We start from the raw sequence: 15,124 nt of genomic DNA, 5'->3' as shown, positions 1-15,124 counted from the left end.
TATCCTTCCAAATACTTGCCAGGGCCAGACTTGCCCAGCTTCCAAGATATCTGGGCTATTTTTTAAATTTATTTTTTATTTTATTAGATTTATATCCCCCCCTCCTGAAAGTGGGCTCAGGGCTATCCAGGACAGGGCAACATCCTGTACTATTCGCAACAAATTTATTAGCGAGCAACACCTCCTAGAGCTGGCCATTTTAAGAGCGGAACTACAAGTATCAGATACACAGGCCTGCCACTGAAAACAGCAGCCCCAAAGTGTCATCTCCCCCACAACATAACTAGACCTATTCAGCATCACATTCTAACTACGCTGTATGGACATTTTCAATGGCAACCTTATGCTCCTCATAGTGCATAATTCTGCCTTAAAACAGAACCAAATCATGTTACAACTATGGACATGCTAAAAAAAACCTTATTGGCATTTACTGACTATTCTTTCAGGGATGTTTGCATAGGCAATGTCATAGAATCCCCCCAAAAACCAAGGTTATTTGGGAAAACAGGTTAGCCACAGTTAAGTGGCATTTAAGAGAGCACACTCCATTTAAACATCATTCCAGGAAAAGCTGCAGCTTCGCAAACACATTCAAAGGTCTACAACACCTTTAAATGCCTTTGGCTCCATTGTCACCTAAGGAGACCATTACAGAAAGAGAAGGAGAGATTGGCTTTATACGCCGCCCTTGACTTGGAGTCTCAGACTGGTTTACAATCTCTTTCCCTACTCCTCCCCACAGCAAACACCCTGTGAGGTAGGTGAGGCTGAGAGAGCTCTTTTGAGAACTGCTATTGAGAGAACAGCTCTTTCAAGAACTATAACTGACTCAAGGTCACTCAGCAAGTGTTTGTGGAGGAGCGGAAAATCAAACGTGGTTCTCCCTGATTAGAATCCGTGCACTTAGCCACTACACCAAACTAATTATTATAGCCAGTGATCACCATAGGCTAAAATGGGGAACCTATCCAAGGGTATGTGGGGGGGTCTGTTTTTTTGAGGTAGAGGAACCAAATTTTCAGCATGGCTTTTCAAAAGTCCTCTCAAGTTTCAAGAAGATTAGACCAGAGGTCCAGTTCTAAGGGCATCTGAAGAAGGTGCTCCTTTCTTCCATTATTGACTGATGTCAAACCAGAGTCTCTGCAGTAGAAACTGAAGGGGGTGCATTTTTACAGAAACAGTACTGCTGTGATAATGACAGCTCAACAAATCCAAGTGGGGGGGGTTGTAAGCCTAGCACAGCCAGTGCACACACAGGGTGCCCAGCAGACCCAGTGCATGTACTACATGTAATGCCACTGTGGCAATACCAGCTCAACAAATCCAAGCAAGAGGGGTTTTCAAACCCAGCATACCTGGTGCATGTACAGAGTGCCAAGCAGTATAAGTGCAATGTACTAGTGCTCAGTAAATCCCAGTATCTTCCTTTAAATGCTTGGACCCTTCTTTGGGCACTCTGTACATGCACTAATTCTACTAGGAATTCTGTACATGCACTGTCTGTTGTTCTTGCACCCCACTTCTGTTTGGATTTGTTGAACTGGCACTGGTTCTGCTGGGCACTTTATACATGCACTGGTTCTGTGGGGCATGGAAAACCACCCCACCTTCAGTTTCTACTGCAGAGACTCTCTGGTATGACATAGTCCCAACTTTTTTGCTGTTTTCCCCCATCATTGGACAATGGACAAAGGGAGCACTTTCTTTGGGGACCCATAGAATTGGACACACACACACCCATTCAATCTTTTTGAAACTTGGGGAATTCTTTTGAGGAGAGGCTGCAGAAGTTATGCTGAAATTTTGGTGCCTCTACCTCAAAAAGAAGCCTCCCGAGATCCCTAGATACCCCCAGATAGTTTCCCCATTGGCTATAGGTTCCATAGGGTACAATGGAATTTTTTTTTTAAAAAAAAGAATCCAAATGCCATATGAGTATTGGAATTCCAGGGTTTTTTAGGCATCTCAAATTTTGGGGGATCCAATACATCCAAATCCAGCCCCCCTCCCTTTTTTGCACACATGCCTAGTTACAACATATCAACACTTACAGGGTTGGTGTGCTGAATAAATAATTACTGTGAAGCAATAGAAAATATTTTCTATGGAAGTGGAAATACTGGCCAGCCAGTTTGGTATAGTGGTTAAATGCACGAGCTCTTATCTGGGAGAAGCGGGTTTGTGCAGCTGCTGATGTGACCTTGGGTCAGCCACAAGTTTTCTCAGAGCTGCTCTGCTCAAGAGCAGTTCTGGGAGAGCTCTCTCAGCCCCACCTACCTCACAGGGTGTCTGTTGAGGGGAGGGGAAGGGAAAGGAGATTGTAAGCCACTCTAAGACGCCTTCAGGTAGTGAAGGGCAGGGTATAAATCTTACCACCTTCTATTGCTAACAAGGTACAAGTTAACTCTAATAGCCAGGCATATCCTGTCACCTACGCAGCTGTCCACTAGAAAAGAAACCAGAACTTGAAACATGTTATTGCCAGGTTCAGAAAATCCTCTGTAAAGAGAATACTTCCTTGAGCAGTTGTCATTTTATGATGAAAACAAGAAATCCACTTAAATTGTGACATAATCCCAAAGTGCTTTTTAATTACATATATTTTAAATGGTAGTGACCTTTACTCTCTAAAACTGATCAGCTCACTTTTATATGATGTTAGCCACTCCAAGTCCTGTTCCGTGGACAGGAATACAAATTTGAAATGATAAAAAATAAATATTTTTAATGTTGGCCTATACATACCTTCCCTTTTCTTTTTGGCTTTTTTCCTGTAGATTTCAGCTCTGATTTCCTCCAAGGAGAACTCCTCAACACCAGCATATACTCTGTCTTTGCAATACATTGGTTTTTCCTTCTTTTCCTGACCATCTTGCTGATGACTTTGCACACGATGCAGCGGATCTTCCTCTTTCCCTGGCTTTCGAGCACTTAACACACTGTTTATACTAGACTCTATTTTACAGGGAGTCCTGAAGAAGCAGGCAAGAAACACAAATAAGAAAGGGACAGACTATAGATGGTTAACCTATTGCTAGCTACTAGTCATCAGAAAAGATTATATTGGAAGATATTGGATTATTTATATCTCGCCCTATTCTCTGAAACTCAGAGTGGTCACAATCTCCTTTACCTCCTCCCCCCACAACAGACACCCTTTGAGGTAGATGGGGCTGAGAGAGCTTTTACAGCAGCTGCCCTTTCAAGGACCACTCCTATGAGAGCTATGGCTGACCCAAGGCCATTCCAGAAGCTGCAAGTGGAGGAGTGGGGAATCAAACCTGGTTTTCCCAGATAAAAGTGCACATGGTTCAGTTAAAACACACACACACACATCAACAATATGGAATGTAATCAGTCAAGTCTAATCTCTAATTAAACTGAGCTGGTATTGTAGCTGATCAGGAAGAAATAAAATTTCATATGCAAGTAAATAACTGCATTAGTTTTTGCGTTCAGTATTAAAGACATGAGCCTCCTGCATTATGAGCCACAGCCATAAAATTAATGTTAAAGGAATCTATTTAGATTTTGCTACTTTCCAGTGTTTTCACAAATATTGGTACCGGCAAAGGAAAGACCACAAAATCATGGAGAACTCCATAGTTTGCCTAATGAAACAAACAATGCCTGGAAAGAATTCTCTTGCTTCATTTAACAGGGTTTGTGCTAAAAGTATTTCAATGAAATTTCAATTTCAGGAATGAGAAGTGATGACTACCAGAAGAAGACCACGGCATTGGATTTATATTCCACCCTATACAATCTCCTATATCTTCCTCCCCCACAACAGACACCATGTGAGGTGGGTGGGGCTGAGAGGACTCTCACAGCAGCTGCCCTTTCAAGGACAACCTCTGCCAGAGCTATGGCTGACCCAAGGCCATTCCAGCAAATGCAAGTGGAGGAGTGGGAAATCAAACCCGGTTCTCCCAGATAAGAGTCCGCACACTTAACCACTACACCAAACTGGCTCAGAAAGAAGGCCCTCTTCCATGGCTGCACCCAGCCCTTGGATAACTTCCCATTCTCTTGAAGGTATCAGCTAAAACCACGTTTTCACCCAGCCCTATGTGACCAAGTTTGTTTTGATTTTGTTTTATTTTAACAGCCTGCTTATAGATAGCTGTTATTAAGTTTTGTTGTAAACTGCTTTGGACTAGGTGGAAATATGGAATACAAGTGCTTTAATTAAAAAAAAAAACCCAAGATGATTTGCCTATTGTTTCACATTCCAGACCTATGTATTGACAGTTCTGTGTCCTACATATTTGGGACAGCATGCATAATATATGCATATATATGGAGGGCTATCTAGCCCCTTAGAGATACCTAGCCCCTTTGCTTGACAACACTTTCCCATAGTGATTCTGCCAGACAAAGCTTCCTAAGTAGTAAGAAGTCACACAGCCACAAACACTACACTAGGAGAAAACAAAATTAAAACTATAGCATGGGTGTCAATTGGTCTGTTTTCTGAAGCAGGTTTTCAAAGATTCATTTCCCCTTCTTAGTTAATCAACAGGCTGAGGAACAAAAACTTACATTGTTTGTTGCTGTGCTGACTCTTCAACATATGGAGTAAAATTGGGGAGCGCAACTGGAGCCACAGTACTGGAGTCCATATTGTTGCTAGGACGCTGAAGGAGAAGAAACTCAGTATCTTCATATATTGCCAGCCAGTAAACCGTGACTGCCCTTTAGATATGTCCTCTGCCTACTTCTATACATAGATCTGCATCACACCAATCCTCCTCATCCTCTCGCAACCTCAGCACTAGAAGGAACTAAAGGTTTTTGTCCTTTACTGATTAGTTACAGGAGGACAAGACAAAATTAGAAAAGGAGAAGAATCCTTTTCAGGACCACTGAAATTCCAACTACTCAGAAGTTTAGACAGACTTCTCAGCCAAAGGACAAGATACACCTGTGGCAAAATGATAAGCAGCACTTCACTCTATTTTTACCTATTCTACCAAGGTAGCAGACCCCGGTAGGCATTTCATTGACCCCTACTGTACAGCTACCTCTACAGCACTTCCACTGACACCAGAGCTTTTCTTTGAACTGCAGCTGAGTGTGAAGCAACAGCTTCAAAAGGATGTCATTTTCTGCTCTTAAACATGTTAGCCACTCATTGATTGCAAATACACTACAAGCGGAAACTGAAAGTAATTAGCCAGAAAATAGTCAGAGCGAGCTCTCCAATGTCTATAATACTCAAAGGGCATAACATTTAGTTTAAGTTTAAGCCTAATTAAAAGGCAGATCTAAAGCAAAACTACAGAGGATATGAATTCCTGCACCTGCATCAAGCTTTTTACTTTGAAAAGAAGAGTCTCCTCCAGACATCACAGGTTCCATCTGTTGTGAGCAATTCAATTTACTATTTCTCCTTACCCTCCTTATGTTCCATGGTCCTGCCTGTAAGTCATTCTCCTTGGCCTTTATTGTTGGAGCAGCTGCCCATGGCTGTGGTACAAGCATTGGAAGCTCAGCTCTAGAAGCCTCTGATTTATTTTCATCATATACAGCAAAGGCTGGACAACCTGAAATCTGCTGAGATGGTGGATGCTGGAATCTCTGCCCCTGGCTTGGGACTAAGAGCAAACAAAGTGAGATATCTGTCATTCACACACTGTACTGAAACACAGCAGCAGTACTTTCCCAGTATAGCCAAACTCAACTTACGCTTCACAGCATTTCCTACACGACTGATTGGGGCTCTCATTGTTTTCTTCCCTCTTCCTTTCAGTTCTGCCAATGTTGTTCTTTGAGGTTCAGAAAAACCTGACTCCTCTTCACAGTCTTCTTCAAGATCTTGTAGGGCCTGCCGAGATACTCGGGCCTGGAACTGCCTGAACACAAAAGTTCAAGATCACTGAAACACAGTCACTATTACTGAAAGCACAATTTGTTCTCCACATATGCCCATTTGACCATAATTACCTATGGTGGGATTGTAGTTTATCCAATGGTTCAGCCTTACACAGCAGACCATCCTGGAATATCAAGTCAGCTTTTTTGTAGCTTCCTCTTTCTTCAAGTACCTCTGCCCAAGTGATATAAAGCTGTGCCAGAGATGTGCCTATCCCCTGGCTGTGCAGATAGCTATACAGGTCCAGAGGTTCACTACAGCAATTCCCCTGAAAAACAAATGGGGAGGGGCAAGACTCTGTTACATCAAAAAAGTCATCTTCAAAATCAGCAACTTGTACGCTGTGATTGTTTTCTGGAGCTATGACTTCCTAGAAAAAATGCTCTCTAGTTTAAAGAGGAACTTTAGTCATTATGATTAGGGTGTGCATTCGGTTCGGCCAAACCGCATAGAGCACCGAATCACCCCTGATTCAGAAGTGTATACTTCTGAATCCATTTTCAGCCCATTAAACGGGAGCCATATATGGCTCCCCGTATACTTCCGTATAGATATTCGGAAGCATACAGAAGTCAATGGAAAAGGCAGGAAAGGAGCTTCTGCAGCCTCAGGGGAGCTGCTTGCTTCCTTTCCCGCCTTTGGAAGTCTTTTCCTGCCTCTCCCATAGCCTCCCTGGGATCAGGGAGGGAGGGGGAGAGGAGCCCCAGCAGCCAATCCAAAGCATGCATTTGCAAAATGCATTGCAAATGCATGCTTTGCAGGGCTGTTGTGTAGCTGATGGCTGGGCTAGTTCCTCAGCCATCAGCAACACTGTTGTTCTTTTGTTTACTTGGGTATCCAAGTAAACAGTGTCCTCTGGCCAATCACAGAGCAGTGCTATTTTTTGAAACTGCTCTGTGTAGGGCCAGAGACCCTTTTTAAGGAGTCTGCCTGGCTGGACTCCATTCCATTGCTGTCGTGTTGGTGTGAGAGATTGTGCTGCGCTGGCCCTTGGCTTCAGCTGCTGCTGCTCTCTCTCAGCCTTGCCTGACCTGCCAGACAGTGCCTGGAGAAGAGAAGACGTCTAGGTAAGACAGTCTTGGGGTTCTTTTTTTTATTTTAGTTAGTAAAAGGACTTTTTAAGACTCAGAGTCCCTTTATTTATCCAGATTTGGCTGGGTGAGTACTGGGTAGCTTATTTGGGGTTAGGGGGTTCTGCTGGGGGTGGGGGCCTGGGGTGGGGGGTTTGCCAATTTGCCCGTATCTTACTTTAGTGAGAGGACTTTTAAAAGTGCAGCATCCTTTTACTTTTCTTGATTTGGGTGGCCTGGATTTCTTGGGGTTAGGGTGAAGGGTTTTTTGGGGGGGTGGGGAGGGGTTGGTAAAGTTCCTGTATTGTTATAAGTTAAGTTTTTTACTGTTTTAAAAGGATTCTGTGTTTGATTTGTTGCTGCTGTGTTGTGCTGCTGTTGTTCCTTTTCTCTTCTGGTTCTGGTTCTTGGGGGGGGGGGGCTGTTTGGCCTAATTTTCATTATTTAAAAGGCCACTTTTTAACAGTTGAGTTTCTTGGCCTTCTCCTGTTGTCCCTTTTCCTGGTTCTGGTTTGGGGGGGGGGGGGAGTGTTGTTGACTGATTTGGCCTGAGGTTTCTTATTGGTGAAGGCCACTTTTTTAACAGTTGAGTTTCTTGGCCTTCTCCTGTTTTCCCTTTCCCCCCCTGGTTTGGGGGGGGGTGGTGGTAAAAGTTAAGTTTCTTTCTGTCACGTTTTGGTTTTTTTAAATTACCTCTGGTTGGTGTGAGAGGGTTGGTGTGTGGGGTGGGGTTTTTATAGAGTTGTTTTTGGAGTCCCTCCTTTCCCGCCCTTGTGGAGGGACGGTGGCTCAGTGGTAGAGCATCTGCTTGGGAAGCAGAAGGTCCCAGGTTCAATCCCTGGCATCTCCAAAAAAGGGTCCAGGCAAATAGGTGTGAAAAACCTCAGCTTGAGACCCTGAAGAGCCGCTGCCAGTCTGAGAAGACAATACTGACTTTGATGGACCAAAGGTCTGATTCAGTATAAGGCAGCTTCAGATGTTCAGAGTCTGTGTGCTCTTGGTTTGGCTAGGGCCACTAAATAGACTGCCCCACTAATAAGGGTGTTTTTAGGGACTGTGTTTTTTTAAATTTTAAAAAATAATTAATCCAGTTTAGAGCTTTATCTTCTTTCAAAATTCAACTAGGCCAAATAGGGGCAATTGAAAAAGATTTTAGGTTTCTCATAAAAGGCAGCATGACTACTAGGCCACATCAGGCTCCCTTTTAAAGAGACTAGGGTTGCAGTGCATCTTGCTTTCAGCCACTGAAAGCTGGTGCATCCTTAGATTTCCATAGGGTAAACCACAGCTTCTCTCAAGTTATAGGGGACACCTGATTTCTAGTTTGCAAGGAAATCCGGTTTGACCCCAGATCTAGTTAGGAGAAATTTCACTAGGAGGGTATAACAAGGATTGCCTTCATCTCAAGGTAGCCTTTTAAAAACTGTAGCCAGGTAGAGGCAGGATCACCTAGTCTCCTAAACTTTACCAGATCACTACTACCCCAACCCAAAGAAGGACAGGTTAGGGACCAAAGGAAAAAAAAGTTTTGGTGGGAGGGTTTTTAAAAAGAAGTCAGGGCACCTGTTGGTTCAGGGTACAGTGCAGTGAGTTACCTTTGTAAAAAAAAACCACTCGCAGTTCAGGTTGTGTGAGACTGGCCAAGGGTGACATGAATGACAGGCAGCAGAAGAGCGGCCCTGGGGGCAAGGCTAGGAGAAGACTAGAGGAGTGGAGGGAGGGGGAGGACCCAGGTCTCCCCCCCACCTGTGCGTAGGGCCACTCCACAGCTGCCTTCCAGCACTCCGACCTTTGGCTGGAGTGTGATGAAGAAGGCCCGCCTTGGGCCCTTCATCGAGGCTGCTGCTGGGGCGCCCCCAGCAGAGGTGCCATTAGGTGTTGGTACTGAGCAGGGGTTTGCTGCTCGGGCAGTCTCTCCTCCAGCTGATGTCGCTCGGCCTGAGCAGCTCTCCTTGGAGATGATCTTTGGGGACAGTTTTCTGTCCAAAACGATCACTCCAAGGAGGGTGCAGAGTGTCGTGCAGAAGCTGGAGGAGAAGCTGGTTGAGGACGACCAGCCCCCTTCATCGGTTCCTTCAGGCACCAGCAGTCCTTCAGGGATGGCCAGGAGGGGAGGCTGCATGGGGTGGAGGAGGAAGAGATGGAGACACACGAGGTGCATCCATCTCTGCCCACTTCCCCCCCGGCGGCCAGCCCCTCCTGCCACCCCGAGACACGATGTGTCTGCCCTGAGCCCCTCACAGGACTCCGGACACCCAAGCTGCCTGGTGTGAAGTTAGGTTTGGCTTTGGGTGCCCCAGGAATTGGACCCCCTGGTCTAATTTTTTTTTTGGCCTTGTGGGTTTTGTGTGGGACAGTGCCCTGAAACTGCACAGCAGTTTGGGGGGCTCTCCTCAAAACCTCCTGCTCCCCAGAGCCACTTTTCCCACAACAATTACAGTGAGGAAGTGGCTCTAATTGTTTTTTTCTCACCATTGGGAGCAGTGTTCCTTTTGGGATGCCCACAGATGGGTGCAGTCTTTTTGGGCCAGGGGGGTTTCATGCTGGGGAGTCCCCTGAAGCTGCCCTGCAGTTTTGGGGCCTCTCCCTCAAACCCCCCTCTGGCCAGAGCCACTTTCCCCACAGCAATTATAGTGGAGGAAGTGGCTAATTGGGCTTTCACCATCATTGGTGGCAATGGGCCTTTTGGGGAGCCCAAAGACAGGGACCCCCTGGCCCAATCTTTTTGGGACTTGGGGGTTTTATAGGGGAGAGTTCCCTGCGGGTTCCCTACTGTTTTGGGGGCTCTCCTTCAAACCCCCTGCCCCCCAGTAGCTTCTAATTATGCCCTATGTTGCCATTGATTTCAATGGCCCATAGGGTATAATGGTGAAATAGGGGCACCCTCTTCGGGTGCCCCTGGAATGGGGCCCCCTGGCCCAATCTTTTTGGGACTTGAGGGGTTCATAGGGGAGAGTCCCCTGCAAATTTGGGGGCTCTCCCTCAAACGCCCTCTCCTCCAGGCGGCTTCCAATATACCCTATTTTGCCATTGATTTCAAAGGCCATAGGGTATAATGGGGCCATATATTTGGAAATAGCCGCACATCTACCGTATATGCGGCTATTCCGAGTACGGTAACAGGAAACACACAGTATTCCATATTTTTTTGGCCCTGTGTATTTTCGAATCCCTGCAATTCCGAATTTCTTTTTTTTTGCACACCCCTAATTATGATCTCCGAGGCAAGTTTGGCTATTGAAGGACAAAGTGTCCAATGAATTGTGCATCCCTGCTCTGTGACACACAACAAATTAACTTATTTCCTGCTTTTAAAATTTTTCAGAAAGCAAGTGAAAGGCACAGAAAAGCTCTTGATCTGACCTACTGAAAACTATGATTTTTCTTAAAGAAGTTTTTACACCTACATTACTGTTGAGTTCTAATCTTTGCTCATACTCTAAGTACCTTAATAGTAGCATTACAGTTCAATTTCTGATCTGCTTTTCCCTCTCAGGGACCTGGAAGATTTGATAGGAGAATTAATGAGCTAAATTACATATGTGCATATGTGGAATGCATTTTAACACCTCAAGGTCACCTTAGAAAGCACAATAGCTCAGTTCTTAAAGTTTGTAAGGAACATATTATATACCAAAATGACATTTCTACATGTAAAGTAGCTCTGCAATACTGATGTCTACTTCATAAATTCAAAATGTTTCAATTATGGTAACACCATTAATCAAAGGCAGGGATAGCCATATTTATCCTTCAAGGCTTTGGTTGCTCATAGATTTTCAGTTATATGAGAATCTACTACCTTCTTTATGAAATGAGAACCCATGCTCTTCAACTTAGATATCACAGTTTGGTGAAGACACAGGTGTGGACTGGCCCCAAGCAAACAGGCTATGAAGAAGTACAAGGACCACTACATTAGAATGAGATCAGTGAAATGCATAGCTTAAGGAAGGTTATTTTAGTCTTCCTAAACAAAACATAGAGCTCGAAGGAACTGAAATGGGAGCATATGAAAAAAATACACATACTGTAACTTACAAATTTAAGCCAGAGATTGAGGAACCGGGGGTCTTGGTAATATTTCTGTTGTTCACTCAGTGCTTTAACAGCTCTCTCCAACACAGCAGAGAGGTTGCTCTCTTTACCACCTTGCGGAAAGGTCTGCTCTGTCCACTTGATATACCTTAAGATATCAAAACAACTATGAGCACCAAAAAATCCATTTGCATTGGTGACTGGTACATATGATTTCATTCATAGTAGCAAAACTTACCTGTCCCAGACATCCAGAGGATCATCTCCACAATAAAAACGAATTTCAGATTCAAATTCCCTAAAAATTAAAATTAAACACAAAAGTAGCTTTAAAACTACTTGGGAAACAGAGCAATATTTTGTGAATGTCTGGTTATTCTCCAGCAAGATCAGAAATTCAGCATTGGTAATCAATACGCCCTCTAAGCTGTGAAGCCTTGTGAGCAAAAACTCCACTTCCTAAGCTACTGGCATTAAAGTTGTGAGCTACTGCATAAATTAGTTTGCTTGGGGGGCATTTTTCCTGAGCTGAGACAAAAATGTGTGAGCCAGAGGCTAAGAAACTGTGAGCTAGTTCACACTAACTCAGCTTAGAGGGAATATTGTTGGTAATCCTTCTTGGTTTACAGAAGCATCTGACTTGCAACACATCACATTGTGGAATATTCTTTTTCCATGGGTTCTAGGACATGATGTTAATAGAATCATCTATTATTATATAAGTGTGCTATAGAACACTTCTGGATGGTGAACAGACAAGTATACCATTTTGGCTGAATGATGCACAACTGCATTTTTTCAAGTAGCAGGTTCATCCTGACTGCATAAAAGATCAAACTGGATGGCACTTAAGACAATATGGATGCATCATCTTAACCAACTAGATCAAACTACCACCTTGATAGGAACACAGAAGCAACTTTTGGACTTCCAGTTAGCTAGCACTGCAATATGCCTCTTGTTTGAAAGTTACAAGCCCAATATACCAAAATATTATTGCTTGATACATACCACCCACCCTAGCCCCATTACAATCTGTAGTAAGACATGATTTGAAAAAAGTCCCAGTTCATATAATTGCATGTAATACTACACACATGCTATTGACTGATAAAACATCCTGTTAAAACCAAAAATGTTCTAGAGCATTCCACAGAGTCGTACCTCTGCAGACCTAGTTATTTTTCCTTTGGTTCTCTCCCATTCCTAAAAAAACCCAAAAATCTAAGCAACAGTAAATTATTAAAATGTAATAGATCTCTGCCTTCCTTGTTTCCAGCTCTTAAACCCACATAAAGACAGCTCGCTGTGTTGGCCTGTTAAGTGCAAAACAAGCTTTAATGACTTAATTCTGTTAATGCTATGTTTAGTGCATCTCTACACTTTTACACAGCAAATACAACTGCTGTGGATATATCTGCACATCCCCAGCAGACATGTGACAATAACATACATTCCCAGTCAAGCTAGGTTTGTAAGCAGGTATTTTAAAATGCACAACTACCAGTCACTCTTCAGATGTTCACTACAGGAAACACCAATTGTAGTGGTGTGACACTAAGCCATTGAGACTCCCTTACTTGTAGGGAAAAGTAGATTAAGAAGCAAGGTTAGTCAACTTACCGTTTTTGTTGCTGGATAGCTGCATGGCTGGAAACATCCTGCTGAGCCAGAGCTTCCTCCAAGGTGGCCATAACTCTCCCCTGCCTAAGAGGCTGCACATTCTCTTTACTCAATTCCCATTCATTCCCATCTGAAGCCATGGTAACTTTTGTTTTTTAAGGTCACTCTACAGCATTGACAGCAATATGTAGCAGTGTTATTTCCAGGACAGGAAATTAAGATTCTGCATAAGGAAATGACAGTAAGCATTCAGGATGGCCTATTTGTTCAATCATTATCAGCCAGAGATCCCACACATTCGCAGTGATAATCATCTCATTTAAGGAGCATCAGCATTTATTTTTGTGTTGCAGCGAGAGGAGTTAAAATCTGGAAGGGAGAGGAATAATAATGTGACCTATGCCAACCTCAGGAGGCTTAGGAGGGAAAGTTCTGGATTCCTAGGTGAGTTTGGGCACATGAACCCAGGACTCATCACTTAGAGCAACCGGAAGCCCACAATCCCTATAGGACAAACAGCCGAAAAACAAGAGTCGAACAGACCTTTGGCTTCCTACACCACTCAGGAACCCCGTAAACAGGAAAGGCAACCTTCACCCCTAAGCCAATCGCAGAGCAAAAAACAACACCCCCCCGCCCTCACTTACGCAGCACACATATAAACAACCGACTAATTAAACACCAACTCGAACACCGCGCCGCTTCTCAATACGTCTTTCCGTGTTCAAATTTTAACCGCCACCTTCCATATCGTTTGCTCGTTCTCATTGGTCAGCTCCAACACTTGACACCTCCTACGGGACTGTAGAAAATGAAAAGTATGCCGGGCAGGCCGATGCATTATGGGAATTGTAGTTTATTGGCCATGGTGGGACAAATGATCTCGTAGATGTAAAGGTGAAGTATAGGGGGGGGGGGCGCTATCATTTCAAAGAATTTAAGATATGGTGATTTCTTTTTATTTATAAAGATCAGTAACCGATCTAATGCCAATGCATTTGTACCTCTTTCTACAGTTTATTGGTGGACTGACTGTCATGTAGCTTTCGAGTTATTACCAAGTTGGGCTTTTTTGTTGTTAATAGTTCCAGGCGGATAGCTGTGTTGGTCTGAAGCAAGAGAACAAAATTAGTCTGGCAGCACCTTTAAGACCAACAAAGTTTTATTCAAGGTATGCAGAATAGCTCATACATTGAATAAAACCTTGATCTTAAAGGTGCCACAGAACTCTAACTTTGTTATATTTTTAATCTTAATATTATTTATTACTGTTATTTTTTTAGTCTGCCTTTCTCACTGATACTGAAGGTGGATTACACAGTGTATGACCAATACAGTCAACTGGATGGGATATCCAATAAACTAAGCAATAAAGTTTGGATTGCAGCAAACTGAAAACTGAGTTGAAACAAAGCATAGACATTATTAACATGACACCTTAAACAATGCAGAAACTACATAGCAGGATTATACCAACATCAACAGACAATACATACTATGCTAGTAGCAGAGTCCTTTTATTTTTCTGAAGCATCTTTTTTAAACAGTTTTGATTACCTCTGTTAAAAAAAACCACTCTCCTGAATAATTCAGTGTGAAAAATGAGCAATGCTCTGGCCTCCCTAGCCACTACAGGTGTTAACTAGCTTAACATAACTATGGAATGGTTTTTATATTTTTCTTGACTGCAAACTGCTTTTACATAACTACAGTTTACTTTTTACTGTCTGCATTTCATGGTTCATTGTTTGGTTCATCCTTACTGTTTGGCTTTTCTTTTAATTTGCTTCTCTGTTTAAACCTGTGACCACCCTCACCATTTAGTATATGTAGCTGGCAGTTACTAACTGCAAATTCTTTTGATTTATGATGGGATTCATACCTAGCCCTTTAACTTAAACTTCTCCATTTCCCCCTCAACATCAGGATTTACACGAAGACTCATGATAGGGCTTTTTTTGAGCAGGAACGCAGTCCCGACTGGCTTAGCATTGGGGGTGTGGCCAAATATGCAAATGAGCTCTGGCTGGGCTTTTCTCCTGAAAAAAAAGCCCTGCTCGAGGTGTAATTCACACCAAACCTTGACTCCCCACCACAACCTGCCTGCAAGATTTCCCAGTGCTATTTCTTTTTACATATTTATCTAACAAAGTATGTTGTGATTCATTAAGGAAAGGAAAGGTCCCCTTGTGCAAGCACCAGTCATTTCCGACTCTGGGGTGACGTTGCTTTCACAATATTTTCACAGCAGACTTTTTACGGGGTGGTTTGCAATTGCCTTCCCCAGTCATCTACACTTTCCCCCCAGCAAGCTGGGTCCTCATTTTACCAACCTTGGAAGGATGGAAGGCTGAGTCAACCTGGAGCTGGCTACCTGAACCAGCTTTCGCTGGGATCGAACTCAGGTCATGAGCAGAGTTTAGGACTGCAGTACTGCAGCTTTAATCCCCTGCGCCACAGGGCTCTTGTGATTCATTAAACCTTATATTAAAATAAGTTTTGTTAATCTTTA

At 43.4% G+C, this 15,124-nt stretch overlaps 1 protein-coding gene across 2 annotated transcripts in view; it reads right to left on the bottom strand.

Moving 5' to 3' along the window:
* The window catches only part of BUB1B (BUB1 mitotic checkpoint serine/threonine kinase B), a 37,331-nt gene extending 23,937 nt beyond the window's left edge, over window positions 1–13,394 (bottom strand). The window contains exons 1-9 of one of the 2 annotated variants that reach the window (XM_060261342.1): window positions 13,260–13,394; window positions 12,613–12,835; window positions 11,228–11,287; window positions 10,993–11,137; window positions 5,953–6,149; window positions 5,695–5,861; window positions 5,404–5,603; window positions 4,549–4,643; window positions 2,749–2,975 (exon numbers count right to left, since the gene is read on the bottom strand). In XM_060261342.1, coding sequence (XP_060117325.1) covers window positions 2,749–2,975; window positions 4,549–4,643; window positions 5,404–5,603; window positions 5,695–5,861; window positions 5,953–6,149; window positions 10,993–11,137; window positions 11,228–11,287; window positions 12,613–12,752 — 1,231 coding nt within the window. In that variant the 5' untranslated portion in view covers window positions 12,753–12,835; window positions 13,260–13,394. Of the gene's footprint in view, window positions 1–2,748; window positions 2,976–4,548; window positions 4,644–5,403; window positions 5,604–5,694; window positions 5,862–5,952; window positions 6,150–10,992; window positions 11,138–11,227; window positions 11,288–12,612; window positions 12,982–13,155 lie in introns of both variants that reach the window. The other variant, XM_060261343.1, reaches the window with a different exon arrangement.
* Window positions 13,395–15,124: the final 1,730 nt, after the last annotated feature.

The sequence above is a fragment of the Heteronotia binoei genome, chromosome 21 (genome assembly GCF_032191835.1).
Source record: "Heteronotia binoei isolate CCM8104 ecotype False Entrance Well chromosome 21, APGP_CSIRO_Hbin_v1, whole genome shotgun sequence".
Taxonomy (NCBI): domain Eukaryota; kingdom Metazoa; phylum Chordata; class Lepidosauria; order Squamata; family Gekkonidae; genus Heteronotia; species Heteronotia binoei.
This window is presented reverse-complemented; position numbering and strand designations above follow the sequence as displayed.